The sequence below is a fragment of the Rhea americana genome, unplaced genomic scaffold (genome assembly GCF_003343005.1).
Source record: "Rhea americana isolate MKP2758 unplaced genomic scaffold, rheAme1 scaffold_142, whole genome shotgun sequence".
NCBI classification, from domain to species: domain Eukaryota; kingdom Metazoa; phylum Chordata; class Aves; order Rheiformes; family Rheidae; genus Rhea; species Rhea americana.
The window spans coordinates 348,842-374,550 of NW_028185506.1; the positions used below are offsets into that span (position 1 = coordinate 348,842).

At 37.5% G+C, this 25,709-nt stretch overlaps 1 protein-coding gene across 1 annotated transcript; it reads right to left on the reverse strand.

Moving 5' to 3' along the window:
* Positions 1-8,499: 8,499 nt before the first annotated feature.
* GALNT8 (polypeptide N-acetylgalactosaminyltransferase 8) lies at positions 8,500-25,279 on the reverse strand. Its single transcript, XM_085298790.1, has 11 exons — positions 25,084-25,279; positions 22,273-22,561; positions 20,683-20,849; positions 19,592-19,775; positions 18,016-18,213; positions 15,944-16,058; positions 14,560-14,745; positions 12,451-12,588; positions 11,497-11,592; positions 10,750-10,917; positions 8,500-8,679 (listed from the first exon to the last, which is right to left on the reverse strand). The coding sequence occupies exons 1-11, from the start codon at positions 25,277-25,279 to the stop codon at positions 8,500-8,502; spliced, it is 1,917 nt and encodes a 638-aa protein (XP_085154916.1).
* Positions 25,280-25,709: the final 430 nt, after the last annotated feature.

The window sequence follows — 25,709 nt, forward strand, 5'->3', positions numbered from 1 at the left end:
TACAATCTTGCTCTACCAGGAACAGACGCAGCAGGTGGAGTTCAAGTATCAGACAACAAATACAGAGAGGTCTGCATGTGGTTTAAGTCAAGTTATTTATACTAAGAGATGCAAAGAATATAAAAACAGAATTCATTCAACTCAYTTGAAACTGCAGTTCTAGGATAAGAATGATGTTTCAGAAGTGCCTACTAGCCTGGAAAAGAACACGGAATGACTAACTTGGATATAAACATCTACACTGTGAAATTTCTTGTGAGGTGAATCCTACCCCAAGCAGCAGAACTGGAATTCAAACAAGACTTCAAGAAGGATGGCAGCTAATAAATACCTTCAAAATAGAGGTGGCATAGAAATTGCAGACTGCCATTTACTGAACCACCCATACCAAAGGTCAGTTATCTTCCCCAACATAGTATTCTATTCTGAGCTAGAGCTGTTTGACAGAATTCTTCAACATCACAAATTACACTGAATTAAATGAACTTTTGTAGTCAGCCATTTTCATCTTCATTTTTTGGAGAAAATCAGAAAAGAAGTTCTAAGAAACTGAGAATTTCTAGTTTAACATATTTACATAATTATAAGAAACTGTTTCATTTTTATTTTGAAATAATTCTTTCTGAATAGTTTTATTTTGTATTATACTAACTTCAGAGTGAAACATTTTTAGTGAACAACACAATATTTTTAATTTTTTTCTTTTGCAGAAAAATCACTAATTACCAAGTATGAAATGACTCATTTTGTCATTTTTACCTTCTAATTCTTCTGAAATCAGGAAAAAACCTAAAGCTTCTTAACACGAGAAATATCCATTTTCTACCCAACATGAGTTGTGTCTACAGCTACAATTCAAGTAGAAGCAGCCTAGGTATGTCTGAAAGGATAACAAATCTCCTCCAATTTGTCCACTCCATCTCTCTGAAAGTATTTCTTGTTTTTACTGCTGTCAAATATTATTTTCTGCTTTTCTCCCTCAATACTCTTCCTAACAATTTCTAAAAAAAAAAAAAAAAAAAAAAAAAAGGCATGTTATCCATACAGAGAGGACCCTCAGATGAAAGCAGATCATAATGGGTAGTTCCACAATTAAAGCATAAAAAACTTGAGAAAGCTAAGTATGGATTCAGATTTTTTTCTACTTCATTGTTTTAATGCTCAAACAGATTTTAAAGAAAAAGATGTCTGAGTTCAGACACAGCAAATCAAAATAAAATCAAGGAAATAAAGTATTCCCATAAATACTAAAATGCAGAAATACTGGCTTCCTATGAATTTAAATCTCATGATAAATTGACTTTTTAGCACTTGAGAGATGTAAATTAGACTGAAGTTTTCCCTGCAGCAAGATAGCTTGTGTAAGTTCTCTCCCTTGTGTTGTTTCTAGTAATTGAAACCTTATAGTGAAATCTTACAACCATTTGAGCGACTTCTCTCATCTGTTCTCCATCTGACCGTTTTCACAAAACTTATAGGATCACAGCTCCCTGTAAGACCAGTATTTAAATAAATGATGAGGATCAAAACAACATACAGAATGGTTTTATGAACTCTCTTTCACAGGAAACCAGGAAAATCGCATGAACTGATTGTAAGTTTGTTCTTCCCCTACAGGCATGTTCACTTTTTAATTAAACAGTTACTTCCTTCAGAGTAGTACTTCCTTTCCCAGTCTTTACAGTGAGAAACATTAGCTTATGTTATTTAAATCTCTGTGGACAACTGACATGGTCCTTGGAAGACCATTCATTACAGCATCGTGCTTTGAAAAACACCTCTCTGTTGAGGCTTCAAACAGTACATAACTTTTACTGTCTTTATATAAGAAGGAATCAGAAGAACAGTATAARGGATAGAATTTTTATTCCCATCTGTTCATCTTGTTTCAAGGAGGAAGACATGGAAGGATTTCTCTGTGAAGAACCCAGCAGCAAAGCAAAGTGATGCTTTCCCTCTGGAAGTTGATTAGTGACCTGCCAGTCTCAAAGAACTGTCCACTGCCCTGCTTGGATTATTAAGTAAAACAACAGTGAAACAGGTAGGCCATAGTCTGCTAAGGACTATGGTATGATGGAGGACTGTGGAAAGCAAAAGCAAGCTACTAATGTGGCTGGCCTCTTTTCCTTCATGACACACATGTGCTGCAAGCTAGCCAATGTAGCCACCTTGGTCCAATGATTCTCCTCTACACAGTGCCTGCTCTCTTTAAGGGATGTTAAGCTTGATTCCATTCTGTTCACCTCGTGCACACTTTTGATAAGGTACTAAACTCTTGGGAAGAGTTGAAAAAAAGGGTCTCAGTATTACACAGCCAGGATGACGAAGGAGAATCTGCTGAAGAGCTTCTGCCATTCCACACATCCAAGAACATATGCTATGAGGCTGTGCTTATCAGGTGTAAAACACAGCCAAGCAGATTTTTCCGTCCAGCACAGTCATAAAATGGTATTATCTGAAGTTTGTTATAGCAGGGCCATGCCAAGCTTGGCCTACATCAGCAAGCCTGCCAGTTTTCAGTCTCTGAATCATGACTGCTAATGCCTAGATCACTCATTCACAAATGTGATTCTGATTTTGTGTGTGAATGGATATCTATTCAAATAAAATAACTTGAACTGGTGGAATCATTGGAATCATTTTCGCTAGACAATCATATATTTTCATATTTATCACACAATTCTCAGCTTCCTTACTGATGAAGGGCATGAACACCAAATTAACTGGGTTTCAGGCACCAGGAAACCCTTAWATTGAAAAACTAATAGTTCATCTGTTGTCCCAAATTACTAGATAAATAATGGCAAAGAACACTAACATACCTTTCCTTTCCCTAAACTTCTACCTGTAGCTGTCAGAATAAAGTAAACAGAAAAGGACAACTCTTGGTCCCTTGTTCTATAAAGCTTTGCCCTCCTTTGCACTCTGTTCACAATTTTTATAGAGCATCAAATAAGCATCAGTGAAGATCATTTTAAGGTTTCAGGAATCAATAATTCCATTCAAAAACATAATAGAAGAGCAATATTAAATCAAAGCTGTTATACGCCACTTACACAGTACCCATTCTTCACACAGATTTATACCAGGTTTAAGGTGTACAAGGAAGTCACCATGAAGTAAGCTATACTGCATGGTAGGAAATAACAGCACTTTTATCCCAAGTGAAGTGTAAGGCAATTCATCCCTCAATCACAGAGATATAAGCTACCTAAGTTTTAATTTGTTCTGTAGGTACTTCTAAAAGGACATCACACCTTCAGAGGGAAAAATCTATCCTCATGATGCTTTTCTAAGCCATAAACAGAAGCCCTTTTTTCCCTTTTAGACAGTAACAAACCTTATCTCAGTGTGACATAGGTAACAAACTATGAATCTAATTAAGTGTGTGATTATACAGCAGATTGCAGCACAGTATGTCATTACTCATACGGACTAACTTTCATACAAAAAGGAGAGCAGTCACRGAAACATGGCATTCCATGTGTATTGAGCTGGGCATACTAGGGACTGCTGTTGGTAGGAATGATTGCATCAACACATGCCCAGCAAAGAAAAGACTGCAGGCATCAGAACTCCAAAGTTTTAAAGAGATACAGAGACAAATTTAGGTAAGTCTGTTGTGTGGCAGCTGATAGACAGAATTTTCTTGTATCACAGCTTTATACATACACATCTCAGTCTTTTTGAGTACAACTGTCAGTGCATTGCTCTGTTGCTGCATCTCTTTTCTGTGGAATATACTGAATTGACAATACTTTAACGCTCCTTTTCACAATACCTCTTTCAAAGGTACTTCTTTCAATATTGTCTGTTTCTGACAAGTATTTCCTCTCTATCAAAGCACAGTCTTGTAAAGAAAAATAATAATTCTGTGAYGTTTGCAATCAAGCCATAAGGTTCCTAGCACTGAAGACTGACACTTGCAGTGACAATTTCTGCTAAATGAGCCACACAAAGCTGAGTTACATGTGCAAATCTCATCTGAACCACTATAACATAAATATATATGATACTGAAAGTAAACAGATACCGTAACACTGAATTCAAAGTGCTATGCGACCACAGTAGGGTTCAACTAAATGTGGTTTTACTTCAAAGCTGCTGCCATTAACATTGTTTTTTTGGACACTTAGCAACAGGTGACAGAATTCTGGGGTATTCTGCAGGCAAACACACACCCTGTAAGACTGCATTTCACTTTGTCTGGAGAAGGGAGATTGTAAGCCCGGGGACTGCAGATAAATTACCAGTGAACAGATGGAAGACTATGCTTAGAGGTAACAGTCCCTCCCCAAAACTGGCAAAAGCAATCTACAATCTAATCCAAGATTATAAACATGACCATAATAGCTACCATATCTCTATTACCATAGATGTAATTTACTTACATTGAGGAAGTAAAAAGCAACTACTGAAATCACATTTGCTATAAGTAGGTAAGCTGAACATTGAAGAGGAATTTACATGTGTAGTTAGAAGTGTGAAGCTTAGTGCCATATTCTCCTGGCGTTAAAGAGGCAACATTCACCTGAGCCTGTCTTTAAAGACTAATCTGCCCTGTGTGATTGGTGAATCCTTCATTTCTTTGGCCATTTGCAGGTTTGCACTGCTATTACTGATTGTTTCAGGGTGGAGATAGCAAAACTCTTTATCGTGGCTCTTACCTTTATTATCATTAAGTACATATAATGTCAGAGTAAAAGAGTAACAAATTAGGCTCTGTCATGCAAACTGAACACACGATCGGAAAGAAAATAATAATTCCTCTCTTTCAGATGCCAAAACAGATATCATAYGGAAACATGTACAACTAGAGGACAGGATGAGTAGAGAAGGCTGGAGTGCCCCTGTGTTAACTACTTACAACTCAACAGAACCCCAGCCTTGTTTCCTCAGGGCAGGCTGTCTCTTTCCAAAATCCTAAGTCTATCTTGTATCAGCATCATTCTTCCTTACCACAGACACTGCTTTGTCTCTCTACTCTTGTTTCCTGCCATCTTTATTGTTCTCAACTTCTGTCTCCGCTATTAAACAACCCTCTTAAGTCCTCACCACTGCCCATATGCGCCTTTATGACTCCTGAGCTTGCTTATTGCTGCTTCAGAATGATGGTGCTCCACATCCTATCTTCCTTTTCTATCTCTAGGGTATGTACTGCCCAGCTTTAAGTGTTTTTGTCCATTTATATACTCTGAGTAGCTCCACATTTCAGCCTAGTTCTGGCAATTACTTGCACTCTCCTTGGACTGTCACAACTGGCTAACCTCCTTACCTTARCCAGGTGTCTCAGAAGAAGAAACAAATCTCAGGTTCCTCGTCTGCTAAGGATTTCAAAAAGCATTTGTTCACAGAATACTTAGCAAAAAATCCTGAAAAACACACTGTGCTGGAAGATGTGTGCAGGAAAACCAGGCAGGCATATAATAGCTTAAATAGAGATGAATAAAGCCCAGGCAGATTCACTGTAACCAGAGAACAAAGTGTGCTATTTCAATCTTGCATAGAAATGGAAAACTTTTGTCATGGTAAGGACATGCATAATGGAGAACTGGTGAAGCCAGTAGTAAATCATCTTTCTGAAAAATGTAATTCTTAACTTTCTTATCTCTAGAGAGAAACCAATACTCTGAACATAAAATAGATAAAATTATAATGACTATTTGATTAAAAATTGCTCACTGATCCTCGTTGCATTCCTTTCAACTTGAGTAGGCAGCTATACCCCAATGATAACACCTAAGTTTAATGATTCAAAAGGGTGAGTTCCACAAAGAGGAGGAGATTCTTTTTGGTGGGAAAAGTGAGGCATAAAAATGTGAATGAAAACAGACAAATTTAAATTTATTTAATTCGATTATCACAGTTCCATCCCTCATGGCTGGTCAGAACTAAATTAATCCTCTGCTGATAAATTATATAATAGTCTGATCTCTGATTTGTTTTCTCTCAAAGAGATTGATAATCAGCAGTCTTTAAATAGTCTCTGTATCCAGAGTGCCTCTTTTCCTATTCTCCCAGGCAATAAAGGAGCAACTCTTTTCCCCTTTTAATTCCTCCTCCTAAAGCAGAATCCTATTGCATATATAGTAAAATAAAGTTTGCTAGAGCACAGACCCAAAGAAGAAAGCTTTCCTGGTCTGTATAGGCTTACCCTTTGCTGCTACCTTCAGGGTAGTATATACTCCGGTCATTTTATTTATATCTGCTCTGAATTTAGTCTGTCCATTCTTTTTGGTCTGCACACTCATTAAAAATACTTGTTTAAGTTTGTTAYGTATTACCTGTGTTCTTCTGAATTACACATGGTACTGCAGTATTCTTGTTATTTTGCAGGAGTTAAGGTGTGTGTTTCTGAAGGCTCAGTTGAAGATTGTTTTTCAGGTCAATGAAGAGACCCTACTCATTATACCATGTCATAGTTATAGCTTCCTTCTCAAGATACCTCATGATATGTGGCTTCTAGTCCTACTGCAATTATTGAATTGTCAGGGAATCATGTACCTATCACTTCATCAGGCAGTGAATTTTCAAGTGGAAAATTATTACTAGTGAGAACAGTGCATTACTATCACAGCATTAAAAACTTTGTTATTTGCATATCATCAAACCTCACCAGAAAGCACTAGTCTGAAAATCGAGTTCCTTTCTTATGGCTACTATTTTTTTTCCATTAAACAATTAGCCAAAAGCTACATTTTTGGAGAGGCTTCAGGAAATTAAAACTACTCACACTGGGGATATATCAAAATATCTGGTTTTGATATAACTGAAGCATTTTGTTTCAGTGTTGACATGACTAAAGGCTGTACATTTGGAAACAGAAAATCTTAATGGAAAACTTAATGGAAAATTTTGATGTTTTCTAAACTTTTATTTCAAAATGAAATTGTCCAAATGTCTGCAACACTTTTATTTTATTAAAGTATTGTATTAAGAAGGAAAAATGATTAAGTGAAGGTATTCACCACCATCAGTAGTAGCAAGACAGATTATGATCTCAATGGTACCAGTAAAATTCGCATCGTGTTCACTGTACTTGGCACAGTGCAAATCCTTGGACTTTGGCAAGTCACTCTGCTAGACCAGAGCAGGTATTCTTTTTATAATGTTATTTGCTTTAACCAATGATATGGAAATAAAAGTTGATTTTAATAATTTGATTGAAGTCTGATTAAAATGTGACTTTTTACAAATCACTTTTCAGAACCAAAACAGTATGTGAATAGACTCTAAGAGACCTAAGACTGTTCTTTAAGAGCTTGTCCAACTGCAGTCCTGAATATCAGAGCCAAATTATCCATATTGAGTTTAGAAAGAAATCAGGAGCCACATCAGTTCACAAGATTATATTCAACAAAACCTGAACCTATTTTCTATTTAGAGAAAATGTTTGCCACATTACTTCAGGTCAGAACTCGTAATGGGTATTGATGAAGTTTATTTTACAGGAGTTCCCTTCAACAAATAAAGTATGACCTAGGAGTGGTTACTCTAAGAAACAGAACAGCCAATTCCACCTAATCCTCTTTCTAAAGCAGAGAACAAGAACTCACAGCATGTCTACCTGGAAGGGCTCAGAGGGACACAAGTTACCTCCCTTTAGCCACTCCTCCAATATTTTACTGAGTTTCTTTGACACATACACACTATGGCATTGGACTTGTGCTCATTTGCAGAAATAACTGAGTTGAATCCCCTTGCTTCCAAAGTTTGAGCAGATTCTATCCGCACTGTTAGATGGCTAGCACAAACCAGCTTCAGGTACCACCTCAGTGAAGTACTGCCCAATCTAATAAACTTAATTGAGAAGATTCATACCTAGTGGACTGATAGGGAAACAGAACAAGGATGTGTTTCTTTTCCCCCTCTACCATAAACACACCCTGACAAGATTTTCTTGTATCGTCTATACAACCTAGCAGAAAACAAATGGTCCATTTTCTTAGCAAACTGGGTGTGTAGCAAGAAGTCTTAGAATCAAATTCATTCCTTCTAAATTTTAATATGCAACTGAAATCATAGAATTGGTAAGATTGGAAGGGACCTCTGGAGATCTTCTAGTCCAATCCCAAAAAAGTGGCCCATACTGGGATCAAACCCATGACCTTGGCATTATTAGCACCATACTCTAACCAACTAAGCTAAACCTAACCCCAAATGCCTAATTTAGAAAGTTAGAGAGTTTATGCTGTCAATGAGCAGAGACAGACACTTCCAAAGAACATAAAGAACTCAGATGAGATGAAATACTTCAGGAAGCACTCACTTCCCTCCAATGTTTATAAGACAGAGCCAAGGCAATTCCACCCCTAACTGAGGAAACTCCACCAGAGTGCCATGAATGTGGTAAGATGAAGGTAGACCTTCGCAGTCACAGCTCGTAAGTACTGGAAGTAGTTAGTACATTGTAAATTCCTGTATAAACAAACTCTTCAAAATGTTGTTTCCAGTGTTGTGTTATGAGCAGAGTAATTTTCATGGATCAAGGTCCTCCAGTCAATGCTTTGAATGCTGTGTCTTCTGTTCCAGATCTTTTGTCTTTCCCCAGTCCTTAAGAGTATGTTGAATATTCCAGCTTTGTCCTGAGCAGGCCTGCATCACAAGTCTGTATGAAGACTGATTGTCTCCTGTGATTTCAAGGCATCTTCTAGTGTTTCTATTGATTACTGCTGATCCCTACAGAAAAAAAAAAAAAAAAAAAAAAAAAAGAGAGAGAAGCTGTGGGCTTAAAAATTTACTGCTCAGTCAGGAAGTAATTCTCTTAGCCTCTACAAAAGTGTCTGATGAACACTAGCAGGCCACAAACCATTTCTCCAAGCTAATAATGCACAACAGCTTTTGGAACTCTCCAAGATTTATTAAAATATATTTACATACTTATTCTGTTTCTGTTTTCTGAGTTTTTTTATTCTATTTTGTGGGGGGTTTTACAGTTCAAAAATCACTTTAGTAATTTTTATATTRTATCTTCTTCTGCAAGAAAAGGGTTAATAAAAGATCAAGAGAATATTCCTCTCTTATTTCTGTCAGTATCTCAGTGTGAACTATTGTGAATAGGGTGGATGTGACTAAGTCCTCTTATTATACTGTAAATGATGATATTTGTAAAAGGCTAGATTGCAGAACCAACAGGATCTTAACAGGCTTTATTAGACAACCAATTGTTTCACTCTGGTGATATTTGATACACACAAAGAACTGAAGATTTACTTTTAAGGTGGGTCTAAAATCTTTTACAAACATACCTTCACCTTTTTCTAATTTCGCTGGTTACAGACCATACAAGGGCAAGAGAAACTCCATAGTAGCAAAATTTCTGGAGATTGTGTAAAGTCATATTTGTTATATGTCATTGAAACCTTTGTTTTTTACCAATTCAACCCATCTTAACCACTCTCCCAAGATTTTTCTCCTGCTTAGTATTTCACTGAGCGAGGGATATAGTAAACAAGCCCACAGCTTATATGCCTGTCCAATTCCACACCTATCGATAGGGTTCGATAGGTCGCAAACAGCTGTTTTTCCTCAGGCATGCCTAGCTTTTGTGTGGGGCCCGTGGTGCTGTGGGGAGGTGCCACAGACTATCGACATTGACTGTTATTCGTAGCGTGGGGCCTTCAGGAGTACTGAATGATGACTTATCGCACGGGCGCCACATGCCTAGCTGTCGCTCGTTGTCAGTATGCATCGCTACATGTTGACGTGGAGAGGCCTCGAGGCCTGTGGATTTCCATCCTGACTTGGAGARATGCATAGCACTAGGTGCCAGTGGTTCTTGGAAGTGCAGAGAAGGAGCCCTGCCAGTAGCCATCGCTACGTTTGCCTCACGACACACACATGTGGCTTAAGATTACTTACTTATTAATTACATAAACTGACAAGATCTGAACTGCCTGAGAAGAGAGAAGCTTCGTGGCTTCCATTTCCACCTCTCCCCTATATCATTGATGTTGCTGCCTGTTCATCCTGTTGCAGCATTTGCCTTAGGCCAGCTGACTGAGCACAAGCAAGAGACACTGAACAAAGAATATGAGGTTATCACTTGGGATATGAAGTATGTTAGCGTCAGCTGCCACATACGGCACAAATGGAGACAACTGAACTATGCACTGGGTGAAAGTTTTATCGCTGGCTATAACCTGAGCCCAGAAAGGGTGAGTTCAGCCTGATACATGTTAAGGACTTTCATGCCAAGATGCTGTTGCTGAAGATGGCTCCAGAGAGTGCTCAGGACATGGAGGACAGCCAGCTGCTCTTTCCCCAAGACAAACTGGTCCCATGAACAGGCTGGGAAGACAGATGGGGGACAGTGCAGAGAGTTGGTAATATAGTCTGACCATCAAAACCAGGAGACACCAAGTCTTACACACTTCCTGATCGTTAAATGAGCTGCAATATGTCAAAATTTTTCACCTGCCCAGCTAAAAAGTAAAAGGCTTTAGATTAAACTATTTGATTCCACCAAGACAGACAGATGGACAAATTGGTGCCTATGGCTCAGATAACGTATGGGAATTGGTTAAATTCTGGTAAGTCAGTCAGTTGCATATGTGTGACTCTCCCATTTTTCAAACCCCACACTCCCCTGCAGACTCATTGACTTCACCTTAGCTCTTCCAGTGGCACCTGCAAGTCCTGAAATTGAAGCAACCTTATTCAGAAGCAAACCCTTTTGCAAGGAAAGAGTTTAGGATTCCTCATAATGTGAAAGCTTACTGAAATGTGGGGATATAGAAATGTACATACTTGCTTAAAATCCCAATACAAGTTCAGACCTCTATTCACAGCTGTGTCACATTGTTCTAAAACTGGCAGGTCTCCATTCCCAGGGTCAGTGAGGCAACGATCAACTTTATTCAGTCGGGCACACAAACCTCCTACGTATATCTCTCCAGTGCTGTGATAAAAGATGTGCTGAAAGGGAAGGTGACACCACCATCAGTGAATCAAAATACCAAGAAAATTTCAGACAATTCTGCAACTCACATTAAGTGATATATGTCAGCTGTACAGAACCAGCATTCACTGATCAGTAATTAAAGCAGGATGAATTTGATGCCCTACAAGGGATGTCTTTCTCCTTTGCCTATAAACAAAAGCAAGGTGTTTGCAGTTGAATGGCAACGCTCAGCTTCCCTCCTACTGAGAGGACAGATAGCAAGGTGTAAGAAATGCTCAGTCTCTTTCCTATTCACTGCTGATCTTCTGCTAATCAAAAACATCAGTCAGTACTAACACAAGGTCTTATTTTTTGTCAAGGTTAAACCAAAAGTCTCTTTTTAATGCACTTAGATCACCACAGAAATCTGTCCTGCTTTCACATGTTTTGGTGGAAGTGGGGACAGAATGGCAGAATTTACTGAAGTAAAGGTTAATCTTCCCCTCTAGATAGCACAGAGAGGATGGTTTTGAAATGCCCGTTCCATAGCCCCATGAGAAGTTAAACTTTAGTAACGGCTCACATCTGAAGATCTGATCAGTTTTTTGCATTACCTGTGGTGAATATGCATGACAAACATACATAATTGGTGTATTTCCAGGGACAGGACCTTGATCAATACAGATGTCTTCTTTCAGTGTGTTTCTCATCTACAGGATAAAATAGGAAATCTGCTGTGAGGAACAGCTTATCCTCTTTCCAATGCCTCACCACTAATTTCAGACCTCTCCTGTGAGCAAGGCTATTTTATTCAGAGCTCTGAATCAAAACCTAAAGTGGAAAATACAGTATAGAGTTAGAAAAGAAATAATTTATGCAAAGATAGTCTGAGGTTATCATAGCACAAATAAGAAGCAAATCTAAGGTCCATCAAAGATTCACCTACATAGTACTATATAGCACCTTGACAGAGGTCACCAGGCAGCCCCAGCAGGTGAGTACAACTGCCCAGTTCAAGTGCGATATACAAGCTTGGGTCTAGAAACAGTCTTAGCTATATTAAGAAGCCACAGCAGCATGACTGATTAATTCTCTCTCTTTTGCAAATAATGGTCTGACTTCTACACTATTATGTGCTATCTTATCTTGATTTCTATCTGCATAGCTTCCAAATTATCCTGTTAAACCTTTAATCTCAGCAGAAATTCATATTATTCCATTGAAAAATGCAGACCGTTACTAGAAGATATTGACCTATTCTTGTTCCTCACCTGGCAAGTTTTATATGCAAGCAAATAATGCATAGTAAGCACTTTTCCAAGCAAATTTTATGTTCCCATCAGTACATATAAAATAACAACAGTTTAGAAATTCTGGATTGGCAACAAATATTTAAAAAGATGCTAAAAAGCTTTAGTGTCTACAAAGACATTCAAAGGTCTTTCTAAAATTTCTAAAAAATTATATCACAATCTCTAAGTAAAACATAGAACTGCTGACAACAGTTCTTCATAATACTGTAGTTGATAAATTGTTCCATATTTGAAATAAGTAGACACCATACTTACTGTTCCATAGGCAACAATGTTGGGCAGAACTACTAAATTAGGGTAAATATTTTTTATGTACCAGTCAAAGCCTTTACAGTTTAGTTTTTTCCTTAGTTCCTTTCTGGAAGAAACATCTCCAAACTCTATTCCAGGATTCTGGAAGAACACCACATTTAATTTCAGCACATTAAGTCAATCTGAGAAAATGGAGAAAATACAGACTTCTCTCTCCCTATTGCCATGACATACAAATGATGTTCAAAAGTTCATTTGAACACATATTTTTTAAACTTCAGAAATTCAGAGCATGTTTTATCTGGAAGTTCCAATAAACTACCGAAGAACATGTTATGACTTCATAAATGTAAAAAAACATCAAAAGTAAACATGGATAGGAAGTAATAGTTTTCATATTTTACAGTGACATAAAAACTAGATCAAGGTGAAAAATTGAGAGAGCCTGTTAACTACGCTAGCTGGAACAACAGTCTATTGATTGTGGCACTGATGTTGCATGGGAGAGATCAAGATTCAAATTCGTATTTCAAAACTATTTAAATACTTATATATAGCAGAACAACTCCAACAGGAAATCTAGACAGGAATCAGCCTTACGAAACGTTACAATCCTGTCTTTACGCAGTTCTCTAAAACACAGAACAAGCTCCTGGTCTGCATCAGGTAGCTCAGGAATTTTGACTTGACTTTTGCATATTTCAAAGAAAAGTGATTGTTTAAGATAAGCAAGCTTCTCTCAAGACCAGAAATTGATTCACTGTGAGAACAGTACTTTTGTTCCTATCTACAGCTTCATTTTTGATGACTAACATTTTTGATGAAAAAAACAGTTCTTAAGAAGAATTCCAAATACTTTCAGTAAAAGTCAGTTAACAGAAAGAGGAAGTGGATTATTTTAATGCATTAATTTATGCTATATATTTTAGCATAACATATATATTTAGTATAGATTTTAATTAATTTCATTAATATCTACTCAAGAAAACAGGAGGAGGTAGGAGGGTATCCTTCCTTTAATAAAGATTCGTAAGTCCTTTGAAGTAAAGACTTCATGAGCTTTTTCTTCTTCCCAGAAGATGTTAATACTCAAAAAAATGTGTGATACTTCTAGTATTTTTAGCAGTTTGTCAAGAGGGACGTTTAAACTATATTCAGAGTTACTGAGATTAATTAAAAAAACCCAGTAATTTTAAGGACATAGATTATCTCTAAAAGAAAAATAGCAATGTAAAACAATTTCAAGGAAATTTTCAAGGAAAATGAAAAATTCAAATGAAGAATCAAACACAAAGCTTCTTTCATAAGGTTTACTTTGCAGTTCTCAATGAGGGTTAAGAATATCAAGCCAAATGAGGAATCAATATCCTAGGATTTAGTACAAAAAATTGCATTAAAAATCACTTTATGTGTGTGGTGCCTGATGTTATTCACAATGCTATGTTAACAGATGATAATAAGAATAGCACTACATTGAAGAAAAAGTAAATACTGAGCTTCCAACTGTATCTATGAACACCGAGAATTCAGAATTCTTAATTTCCTGATATTAGCATTTTTCCAGCCTTCCAAAGATGCTATAAAACTTTCTCCTTTTTTATTCTGGGAAAACAAAAGCAGAACTTTGAAATGCAGAGAAGAGAGCCCACTTAAATAGAAGTTGTTGGATATTTGATGAAGGGTAATTGAATTTTCTATTCAAGGTTCACTTTTGTCTATTTAAAAGATATTCAGGGACATCCACATAATTAGACAAATTTCATTTCACAAGAAATAAAATTTCTAATGATCTAGATCATTAGATGTGTATTAGATTCAATATTCTAATGTTTTTCCTTAAAAAGATAAAATACATGCGAACTGATTTGATTTTAAGTTCTTTAAGCTATTTATCAGCTCTTGATCTGTGAATACACAGCACTTAGCATAAGAGGGACATGACCATGATCACAGATGTTGGATGCCATCCGTATCAATAATTAACATGTCAATATTAATAACAATTTTTTTACAGTGAATCTCATAATCAAGCTTGCCTCCTGTCATATGATCACCTATTTGACCACGTTTAGACAATGGATCCCAATTTGAAATACAGGGAAACACCATCACCTCTAATGGAAGATTCCACGCTAGGTAGACCATATACTTGTAGTCATCCATCCACACTTCAGCCACCCGCAAGGCATTCCGTCTTACAGCAATACTCAAGTCTGGCAAGTAAGGCTTGTGAGCTCTTTCCAAATGAGCAATTCTTGAACAGGGCAATACTTCTATTTTACCTCCACATTGCCAGGCCTGAAAAGAGAGAATTTCAGGTAAAGTTGCCTGGTTATTCAAACTCTTTTCACTTATTGTTAGAATGCTCCTATTTCTGCTCCCCCCATTCCTTTACCAGACACACTCCTGTGCTCTCAACATTCAAAGCTCTATTTCCTGACTTGAGTGAATAAAAAGAATTTTTCTATATCTTTCATCTGCATTGTGTGTAGCCTTATCACAGGTCCAAGAGAGTAAAGGAATGGTCTTTCTTCTTCTTCTTTGCCATCACCATCAACAAGACTGCTCACTAGTTGTCTGTTATTAGGCATTCAGAACCATTGGCACAGATCTGCTAAGACCTACAAGTGCATATCTCCAATGATTTCACTGGGAGCCAGACAGTAAAGACTGTGGGTAGTGGATGTGGGCCTGAGTCTTTCAAAAGTAATAATATTACCCAGAACATGACAAATACAAAATTGGTCCTATGGAATCTTAAAAACTAGAGAGAATTCAAGAAAAAGCAGCTCACTGGATTCCTGGAACATGCCTACATGGCATCCACAGAGATACCTAAGTAGACTGCAATTTATGCTTCAAGACCACAAGGGTCCAGCACAAACACACCCAATCTGATTGGGCATGAGCCAGTGCAAATGTGGAAGTTTTTCAAGAAACCGTAAGCTTTGTATAGCACTGGATCTGTGCTTAGGCTCAAACTGGAAAGCTTAGTAGGGCAATAGAGAATAAAGTGTAAATGTATTTTCAAGCAAGAAAACTTAAATAGCAATTCACCACTTGCCTCATCTGATGTGAGGTGAAGTCACATCAAATTTCTATTTTACAGACAGAAATCGAAGTATAGAGTCTTTAGAGATCTCCTCATGTGTAATGGAAAATGTGTCAGCATCTCCAATAGAGCATCAGCCCAAGTTTTGTCTGAGCCAAAAAACAAACTTCTGCAGAGAATCATGTCTCATGATTCATTATTTTCCCATTGAATCAAGTTTTCATGTCAGGAGCCAAACTCCTTAAGAAGTGTCAACAAAAGTGTGCTGCTGAGCCTTCAACACTTCTGGAAATCTATCCACTTCCCTTGGTACTCCAAATAAACCGAATTATTCTGAAAAATTAGCCTGTGCTTTGKGCAAAGAACAGTGACCTGAGTGCTTTCAAAAATCATGCACCAATTTTCAATGTTTCCTTTAGAAAAAAATGAAAAAAATAGGTTTACCCTCAGGCCAAGTTCCACATTTTCTCCTCCATATATGTTCATTCCACCATCCAGGACACCGATCTCACCCAAAAATTCTCTATGTGCAACAAGAATCCCCATTATAGATGGGCTCCTGGAGAACAAAAGAGTAAAACTTAGAAAAAAGCAAAAATGATGGAAACAAAGCAAAGTCAATTGACAGTCAATCACTGTTTGAACTTCCAAAAGGATTCCAGCTATATTTCAGAGTAATCATGTAGATCAGTAGAAAAGAGTCCAAAMAACAACAACAAAAAAACATAATTAGAGGACATAACAACAGTCATCAGATACTTAAAACAAGAAGAAAGAATCAGATAAAACTGCAACAAGGAAGAATTACATTAAACATCAGGAAATTTTATCTAACATTGAAAAAGCTAAAACACTAAAGCTGGTTGCCAAAGGGAACTGTGGAATCACTACAAATTGAAGTTTTGAAGGAGAACTGAGACAACTCTTTAGCAGGAACAATTTTACTGTTTTTGAAACCAGCATGGAATGTTGGGGATAGTGGACATGTTTTTTTTTTTTTTTTTTTTGGGGGGGGGGGGGGGATCTTATCAATGTATATAAATGTCTGAAAAGAGGATGTAAAGGAGATGGGGCTAGTGATGTTCAGCAATAGAACGAGATACAATGAGCACAAACTGAAACACATGCATTTCCATCTGAACATAAGGAAAAATGTCGTTACTGTGAGGGTGACTGAAGGATTACTGTGAAGAATGCCCAGAGAAGCTGTGGAGTCTCCACCCTTAGAGAGATATTCAACAGCTGTTTGGACAGGGTCTTGGGCAACATGCTACAGGTGACCTTGCTTGAGCAGTGCGACTGGACTAGACAATCTGCAGAGATTCCTTCCAACCTCAACCATTCTGTGATTCTTTTAATATCTCTTGTCTAAAAATTGTGACCTTCTCAATAACCATTCTTTAAGCTATATTTGGCTTGCTTTCATTTCATTGTCCTGCCTGAACCGTTAATGTTTTCTATAGAATACTTTTAATGCACACAGGCTTCAATTTCACACACAGCTATTATCTAGTCATCCCTGCAGCCTTATCTCCAGTGTTCAGCTACCAATAGTAAAAGTATATAAGTAAAGAATTCTTCCATCTCTTCTGATGAACACAGTACATGATTTTGTAATATTTTCACAGTGTCTTTGCTCTTCAGGATTTGCACAGTACGTTTTTAAAGCCCTTTACGTAAATAAGATAAAACTAGAAAAATCTGACAACTATGTCTTATCTGTTGCTGGCTTTTTTTAATATTGCTTTATAGATGGTTATTAAGGGATTGTAAATAACATTTAGCATCTGTATAAAACAGGGAGACCAATTCTCTTATGTACTCAGCAAAAGATGATGGCTGATATCATAGTACCTGCAATCATCTTGTATGGAATATATATACTAATCTGAGCAGTTAAGGGAGATATGGGAAGCACAAGGAAGTAGATTGAATCCTAAGCCTAGCAGTAAAGGGCTGCTTTAGGTATAACGGCCATATGCATTGTGTTAATGCCTTTTTCTTATTTTGTGTACTTCTACTCTTCAAGTGGTAATGCTGGAAAAAGGCTGTTTAAGGTAATCTCAATCATACATTGCCCCTACATCTCTAAATGAAGAACTTCAGGGTTTGATTCCATGTGAATCTTCACATACTGGGACGTGCAATTATCCAGCGACTGTGAGATCCACCTCAAACTCCTGGGCAAGCATAGAGAGGGGACACAGTTCATCTTGGACAGTTAATGAATATTGCTGTCACCTTCCCAGGTAAGGAACATGAGACACAAAAGTTAAATGACTTGACCAGGACTGCCTGAAAATTTGACAGCAGGATTAATACAGAGGAGACGCTGGAATACAGCTGATGCACTGAGATTTTTCCGGTGGCTCAAGAATGCTCACATCCATTTCAACTGTCTAGACATAATGTGCTTCATAGATATCTATCTCATCACCTATGAAAACTCTTTTTCCCTCTTCCTCTAAGTTGGATATTATGTGTCTTGACTCCTTCTTAATGCTATTCATACTCACCGAACTGGAGCTGTTTCATCTTTGAGAGCATACCATTCATTTGGTAAAGGTTCATAAAGGCACCAGAGTGCCCAGTCAAATCCATCCGCAGCCACTGAATACTGGAGAAGCTCAAAGTTGTCAAAGCGAATATTGTCAAATACTGGTGATATTATAACAGTGCGATCTTCTTTTATTCGAGACAGGATAGGTTCAGCCCTACCAAAATTAACAGAGTTTAGTCACCTTGAAGAAGTGGTAGTCTTACGAATTGAACTAAACTGCACAACCCTTTTTTAAAGCTAGGTTAGCTTGTTTCTTTAATCTTTGATTTTTGCCACAACAAAAACAGTTATGCTGTTGTTGGAGTAATAGCAATATAATTTGCTAATGTCATGTCTCCATTCTTCCTTCTATTAGGCAAATTCTGACTGTCACTTATTGTACTAACAATAACCTCCACTCTTAACTTGCTAGGCTGTATTGCCAGCTGGGTCTGCTTCCTATAGATTCTAAATGTTTTTCACTGGCTGCACAAAGAGACAAGAGGAGAGAGCTAAGGGAAGAAAGGAGAGCCTGAAAGGTGCTCTAAGGCCTGAGGAAGATCTGTTCCCCCTCTCTTCTTGTGCCTTGACGGCATTGCTGCAGTATGAAGGAGAAAGAGGCCAGCATGAGAGAATGGAACAGCCCTTTTTGCTGAAATCGTTACCATTGTTAGGCCTGGAGGAGTAGACCTTTTATCTCCCTGTATACTCTTTGTAGCTTGGTCTACCACAGAGCCCTAAAACTCATGACTAAGGCCTATGGTATTACCTTTAAGATCRTAAAAAACAGGAAATGTCAGTGAGTGTATTACCCAAAGAGAAGAGAGAGAGCTGGATCAAACTGCCTTTTGGCCTGAGGAGAGCTGAGAGAAGAACTTTGTTCTCAGGAAAAAAGACAACATGGACAACAGTCAGCACTGAGTTCAACAGTGCAGAGGAGAGAGAACGTAAAGAAACTTAACACAAAATAGCACTATGAAGATTATTATCTAACAGAATATGAACATCTATCATCAGACACTTGTTTTGTCTCTCATTCCAGGGTCCTACGTAACTATGATACATTATTAAATTAACAGGCAACAGTAATTAAACAGTCTAAAAAGCCAAAATTGTAATAGGAATAAAACTAATTTAAAGTCGTGTCAGTATTACAGGTGCCTAATATACTTATAAAGGGCTAACAAAGTTGCTAGTATGGGAATCAGCATTCTCAGCCATTACTCTCATGGCATTTCACTGCACTAAGTCTTTGTTTCCTAGAAATGTAATAAATATATAGAGATGGTAGGCATTGCTCTCTTGTTCTTCACTAAACAACTTACTCTGTTATCTAGCTGCTTTGCTATTTATTTTAAACAATTTTTGCCCTTTCCTTCTCAAAACGAATAACTCAGTGGCTGTCAATTAACATGTGGCTTGCCAGAAAGAAGAACCATGTATATAGATGCTTGTCCTAGCAATACAATTAAACTCCTTGTCCTCATCTTTCTTCTCACTCAAATAAATAAATAAATAAATAAATAAATAAATAAAAGTCCTCTTGGTTTTACCACGCTACGTTCACTTCAATATGTGCATCCAAAATTGCAACAACATCTGCAGTTGACGCCTCCCAGCCAGAAATCCGGGCTTGTGTTAGACCTTCTCTTTTCTGATGCCTTACGATTTTCAGCAGTCCAGGATGCTTTGCATTGTAACTTTTGATCTGTGCTTCCAAAGGTCCTTTCAGATCATCTAAAAACAGCTCCATACATTTTAATGATTTCAAAAAAATTAAGTCATCAATATTAAGAAACGGAAAAGATCAGGTAGGCAACTGCTTTCTAGTTTCTCCCAGTTCCAGACTGAAAATGTCTGAAGATTCCTTAAAATAGAATAGCTAGAAAAAGGAGAATCAATCACATCTCATCAGGCAAGATAAAAACAGATTTGCCTGCAGCATCCCAGTGTGAGGGCTGTGAAAACTGGACAAGATAGAACTTCCATTGTAAGCAAAAAGACAGAGGTGAGGCCACAAAAATGCAGTGGTGGTGCTGGTTACAGTCTATCACAACCTGTTTAGTTTTTGACAAAGTTAAAAGAACCTACTTAGAGTTTGATTGCAAAAAATCATGGAACTAATTTAAGATCTCACAGTATGAGACAGGTTATAATTAGGGTAATTTCTACAGACATTTATGGTCCATTAGAGCACCCTTGAGACCAGGGACATGACTATTCCTTATAGACCATTTTTCAGTCTTTTGCTCAGTCCAATTCCCAACAACAGGGAATTGCAACAGGGCTCCCAATACTTCCCTCGGGAGCATTTTCCACCACCCTATAGACCACTCTTCCAGGAGTTCAGATGCTTACAAAAAAACAGCATACTTTTTTTTTTTTGTACCTTACCTGACAAGCCCATGATGGTAAATAGTCTCCAACTTCAGTCTTTAAACTTTTTTAATAGTTGAAGACCATCACCATGTTCCTTATTAATTACCATTTTTTCAGGCTAGTAAGGTGTATTTTTTTTCTTATGTACTCAATTTACTTATGAATTTTGAGAGGACTACTCTGTGCGCCTTCAAAAGGACAGACATTCATTTAAGACAATGGTAGCATACATTAGAAAAACTCCTGCCTTCCCCAGGTCACTTACCATTTGAACTGCAATCATCTACCAGGATGATTTCTTTCAGTAAATGAGAAGGTGTTCGATTAATTATACTAGTAATTGCACGTAAGATGATTGACAGTGCCTCATTCATAAATATAAGTACAACACTGAGTGTTGGAAGGTCTTGGGGATATGTTTTCCTTTGACAGCTGTAAGAGAAGGAGAACAAATTAGCAGTTTCCCCCTCTAAAAAAAAAAAAAAAAAAAAAATCAGAGTGAAAGGCAACTGCAAGAAGGCAGAACTGGCACGTTAGGCTGAAAGCTTGTAATGAGAATTAGTAAAAGAGGGAAGAGAGGAATCCCCCAAAATCCAGTTTCACCATTCACTTGAACAGTGTTAGGTTAACAATGTAAAGTTAATTTCTGCAAAGATAAAAACAACAATTACTGTTTCTCAGTCCTAAAGAATCATAAAATACTGTAACTGAAGAATATGAGTAACCCTGCTGGAGTGATTAGGTTACAAAGAGTGGATGTGTAACTGAAATTTGGTTTCTGGCTTCCATAGAAGGAGATGACAGTAGCCAAACTTGGCAGTAAACAGAAGTAAATCAGATCATACTGTTTCTGTATATGCAATGAATAAGAGCAAGATAGGTATAGTGATACTTACAGGGTGACATGTGAGAAGAATGACTTGGACAAGGGATCTCTTTAGGAAATCCCTGAAGGAGCTTCAAGAATTCTTCTTACAGAGTAAACCAGTCCCTGTGGGTCTCCATGCTACCCCACACTAGACTACTTCTGGTAGTGAAACAAACCTGTATCATGCTAGCTTGAGTGCTCGTGTAGTTCCTGCTGACCCTGCCTGAGTACACCAAGACATGCTGCACAAAAAGCCTCCCAAAAACTTGCTCCAGAGGCCAGAACACAGCCCTCACATTACTTCAGACACTTTGAACTGAGAAGCACATACAAAAGAGTCATTTTGACTTAGTGCTGGAGTTATGGCTTGACCCAGTGCCCAGAGGACACCCATGGTTAAGGGCAATGTAACATTATCCGCTCTAGAAGGAACTAGTCCMCAGCTGTATAATGAGGAACTGAAAGTTAGCAACATAGAGGTTTGCTTTTACAGTGGCTATCCTGGCAGGGAGAGGAGGTCCCAAGTATGAAAAATTTTAAAAGCTGGATATCACCCAGATATTATATAAGCCTCTGGATATTGCAGCATATAAGAGATACACAAAAGATAATAGAAGAAACTAGAGCAAAACACGTTTCAGATGTCTTGCCTTTGGGCTTAAATAAATAGACCAGAAGGTCTCATATCTTCAGAAAATTTTCATTATTTTCCCCTCCTTTCCTAACTTCAAAAGTCCTATTTCAATTATAACGCTAACATTATATCCTTTTTTCCTAAGTGAATTCTCTACTCTACTTTTTTTCACACTTTGGAGTATTACCTAGACTCAAGCAATAGTTGGAAGGAAATTATAGAAAGCATTCTAAACCAACAGAGGATAAATTTAGATCTGTTTGTAGATTATTTTAATTTAGTCCAAAGCAATGCAACCCCCTTCCCTTTAATTTTATGTTGTCTTGTGAATGTAGAGAGGGCTCATACTGCACCTGGGAGATCTGGTGTCTTTAATAAGTCGGTCCAGAGGCAGACGATCGCTGAGATAAACATTATAYCCATATTTTAAGAAAAGATTCTGTGCAACTGTTTGCTCCTCTTCTGTTAAATCTGAACCCCAGTGCTTGAAGAGAAATGAGTCTGGGTACAGCAAGTGAGGTACACTCTTCTTTTCCTCCTTTGCATTTCCAGTCTGATGTACTTCACTCTTGGAGTTATCTTGCAGTTTATGATCATATTTTATTTGTTTTATATTTTCATGAAACTGTTCCATTGATTTTGCTGATTGGAAATGAAAGCAGATCGATTAAAACAGCAATTAAGAATACTATGCATCATAAATGAGCCAAATTATCCTCACTACGATGCAGGTCAAGAGATACGTGAAGTTACAACTAACCTGAAATTAGCATGACAGTAGCATCAGACCCTCCCTCCTACATGAGAAATACCTTTAAATATCACATTCCACAATACCATTGGCTGCCAGATTCTGCTCTCAATTGCAATAATGTAAAGCAAATGACACTGCAGTGGTAGAAATCTAGGAGCAGAGGCAGCACACAAATTAAATACAACCCAAAACATATCCATGATGTTTGACCGAGGTTAATCTATCAAGGATCCACAGTGGGGTTCCTGTCTATGTTGGAATGTTTATACCATATTGGTCTTGAAGGTAAATATCATAAATGAGCCCTTTGTCCTCTCTTTTGATCAGCTTTGGATCCTCATCTCTCAGGGTTTGTCAGACAGAACTACGTCACAAGGCACAGATAACACTCCTCCCCTCCAAGTTATTGTAGATTAACTGGGAGGAATTCCCTAATTATTAAACCCAAAATAATGAATACAATAATGACCAGACAATAAAACTGGTAAAATGGAGGGACAGGCTTTTCTCCACAAAAGCAGCCAGTCAGTCTCTAATACAAAGCCATGTTTATCTTGCTCTCTGTCAGGCTGTGTATGAAAAACTTAGCACTGAAAGGAGAGTCAATGTTCTGATGAAAATTGCCTTTCTCTTTTGGCATACTCCCTATATGTCAAGAACTTCAACTGAAGAATCACACCCCACCCAGAGTCAAGGAGAGTTAAGGTAGAACATAAAAGCCACTGAACATGAAGTACCACTATAGATTTTGAGCACTGAATAATAAGTATATCTTAAAAATATTATGAGACACTTTATAAAAAAAAAAAAAAAAAAAAAAAAAAAAAAAAAAAAAAAAAAAGAAAAAGAAGGGGAAAAAAAGCATTCTTCTTGTGTTTCTCACTCTGTTGTGTCAACAAAATCAAATCAAACAGATTAGCAACCTTTTTTCAGATGCAATGAAAGAACTTCAAAGTCACTGAACTAGCTGGTATTTCCTGGTATTTTGTACTAAGAGTCCAAAATGGAACATTCAGTTAATATAATACTATCCACTTAATATAATAATATTCACTTACTCAGGCACAAGGGAAGTTAACATCATTACATCTCCATTGGAAATACAAGTAAAAGCCCACAAAACAGGCAAAATGTGTCAAACATTCTCTTCTCTATAGCAAATCCGAGACATGCACATAAGTTTAAAGCCACCATATTAAAATAGAGTAGCCTGACAACTGTCCTTAATTATGGTCTAGAGCCTTTGAGAAGCAAAGAATTGCTATCTTCTCTAATATTTCTTCCATCTGAGAAGCAAAACATAAAAATATTATCATTTGAGGAAATAAGAAGAGAGAAATAAGAAAAAATAAGAAGACAAGAAAACTTGTCTCTTTCCCCTTTGGGGCTTGTACGCTTCTAGATGTACAGAAAAATTCAGAGCCTAACATCCAGCAAAATTAGGGTAGAGTATGAATTTAAAGGGAAAGTGTATTTATACCCCTATACTCCTTGTGTGTATAGTCTTAACCTACTTAAAATTTGCCTTACAAATTACTTTGTGCAGCCATGTCCATACAGCACAATTCAGTGCCACATGGTCTGTGTGGATTTAAGTAAACTTTTTTCAGTACCTGATGCAGCTTAGACACCTTTTCTTGATGATTTCCCTGAACTGGTAAGGCTTTCACTGCTCTGTCCTGTAAAAGCCACAACTCTAGCATATTAAGAAAGCACCTACAAGGAAGAGCTACACAAAGTTATTACCCTGGTACACCAAAGTTAGTCTAACTAAAAACTTGAATCCTCAAGTTAGATCCAATAAAGGACTTAAATGCCTACAAGGCAAATCCTGTAGGACTTCACTTTCAGCCTCCCATGCTCCACATGGGACCGACGCAGTTTGGTTATGCACCCAGGCTCACGGGACAGAAGGAATTCAGCAAATGCATGTACCAACTAGCCATGTGAGAGCTGACCAACTGGAAGTGCTGTGCATGTTCTGAAATTTCCCTCTCTTGATTTTGGAGCTTCACATTCAGAGCAGATGAATGAAAATGTCTTTGTTCTCTAGCATTCAAAATACAGGAGTGGGTAGGAGGATTCCCAGAGACTTCCTCCATTTCAAGAACTAACAGCCACCTGAGATCAGCCTGCTGATATGATCACCTTAAAACTACTAACCCCTTCTAAAGGAGTTTAGAGGAAGGAGCTATCTAATATGTAAAAAAATACAGTGATAGCTGTGAAAGACTTCATTGTGTTATCTATAAATGAAGATATTATCAAGTTGTTTTCAAGTTTGCAAGAAAAAATAAAGAATGTTCAAGGAAATCCAAATAACCATTAGCTCTACTATTTATCATTCTATCCTTCAGGAAAACTAGAGATCTAATTCTCACAAAGTTAAACAGCACTGTATTTTACTTACAGAGGTTGTAAATGCGCCAGTCCAAATGGTCCAGTCTCTCAAAGATGGTATTTTCTTGGTTAAGAGACCGAGGATTAACTACTAAGGAGTCACTTCTTCCCTTTCTTAGAGCTTGTAGTGAGTGCATAATATAAAACACAAAACATACATTTATTATTAACAGCATGACTTTATCCAGTCTTCTCCAGGGTGCCATTCTAAGTGTAAAGAAGCTGAGCCTTCTGCTGGTTGGAATTTGTATTTGTTTCAGGTTTCCACTGTGTTTTCTATTTTCAAATTTGCTGTTTCAAATAGCTTCAAATAGTCAGTTAAGAAGCTGCAAAGACTGCTCAGATGAGGAAATCAACTGAGTTTAACAGATCATATAACTGACAAAAGTAAGGTACAACGTAGACATATTATCACTATCAATTTTATATTTATTCGTAAAAATTCCCCATTGACAGGGAAAGCAGGAAGCTCTCACAGCTTGCAATGAGTCAAATGACCTGAGTGCTTACTCGGGGTTATTCTGTAGGAAGTACAAGGCTGTTGGGTAGATATCAGAAAGGCTCTGACGCAATAAARCACACCTACACCCAAAGAAGATTGGAATAAAATGTGAGCCACTTCTATGTTTCATGATC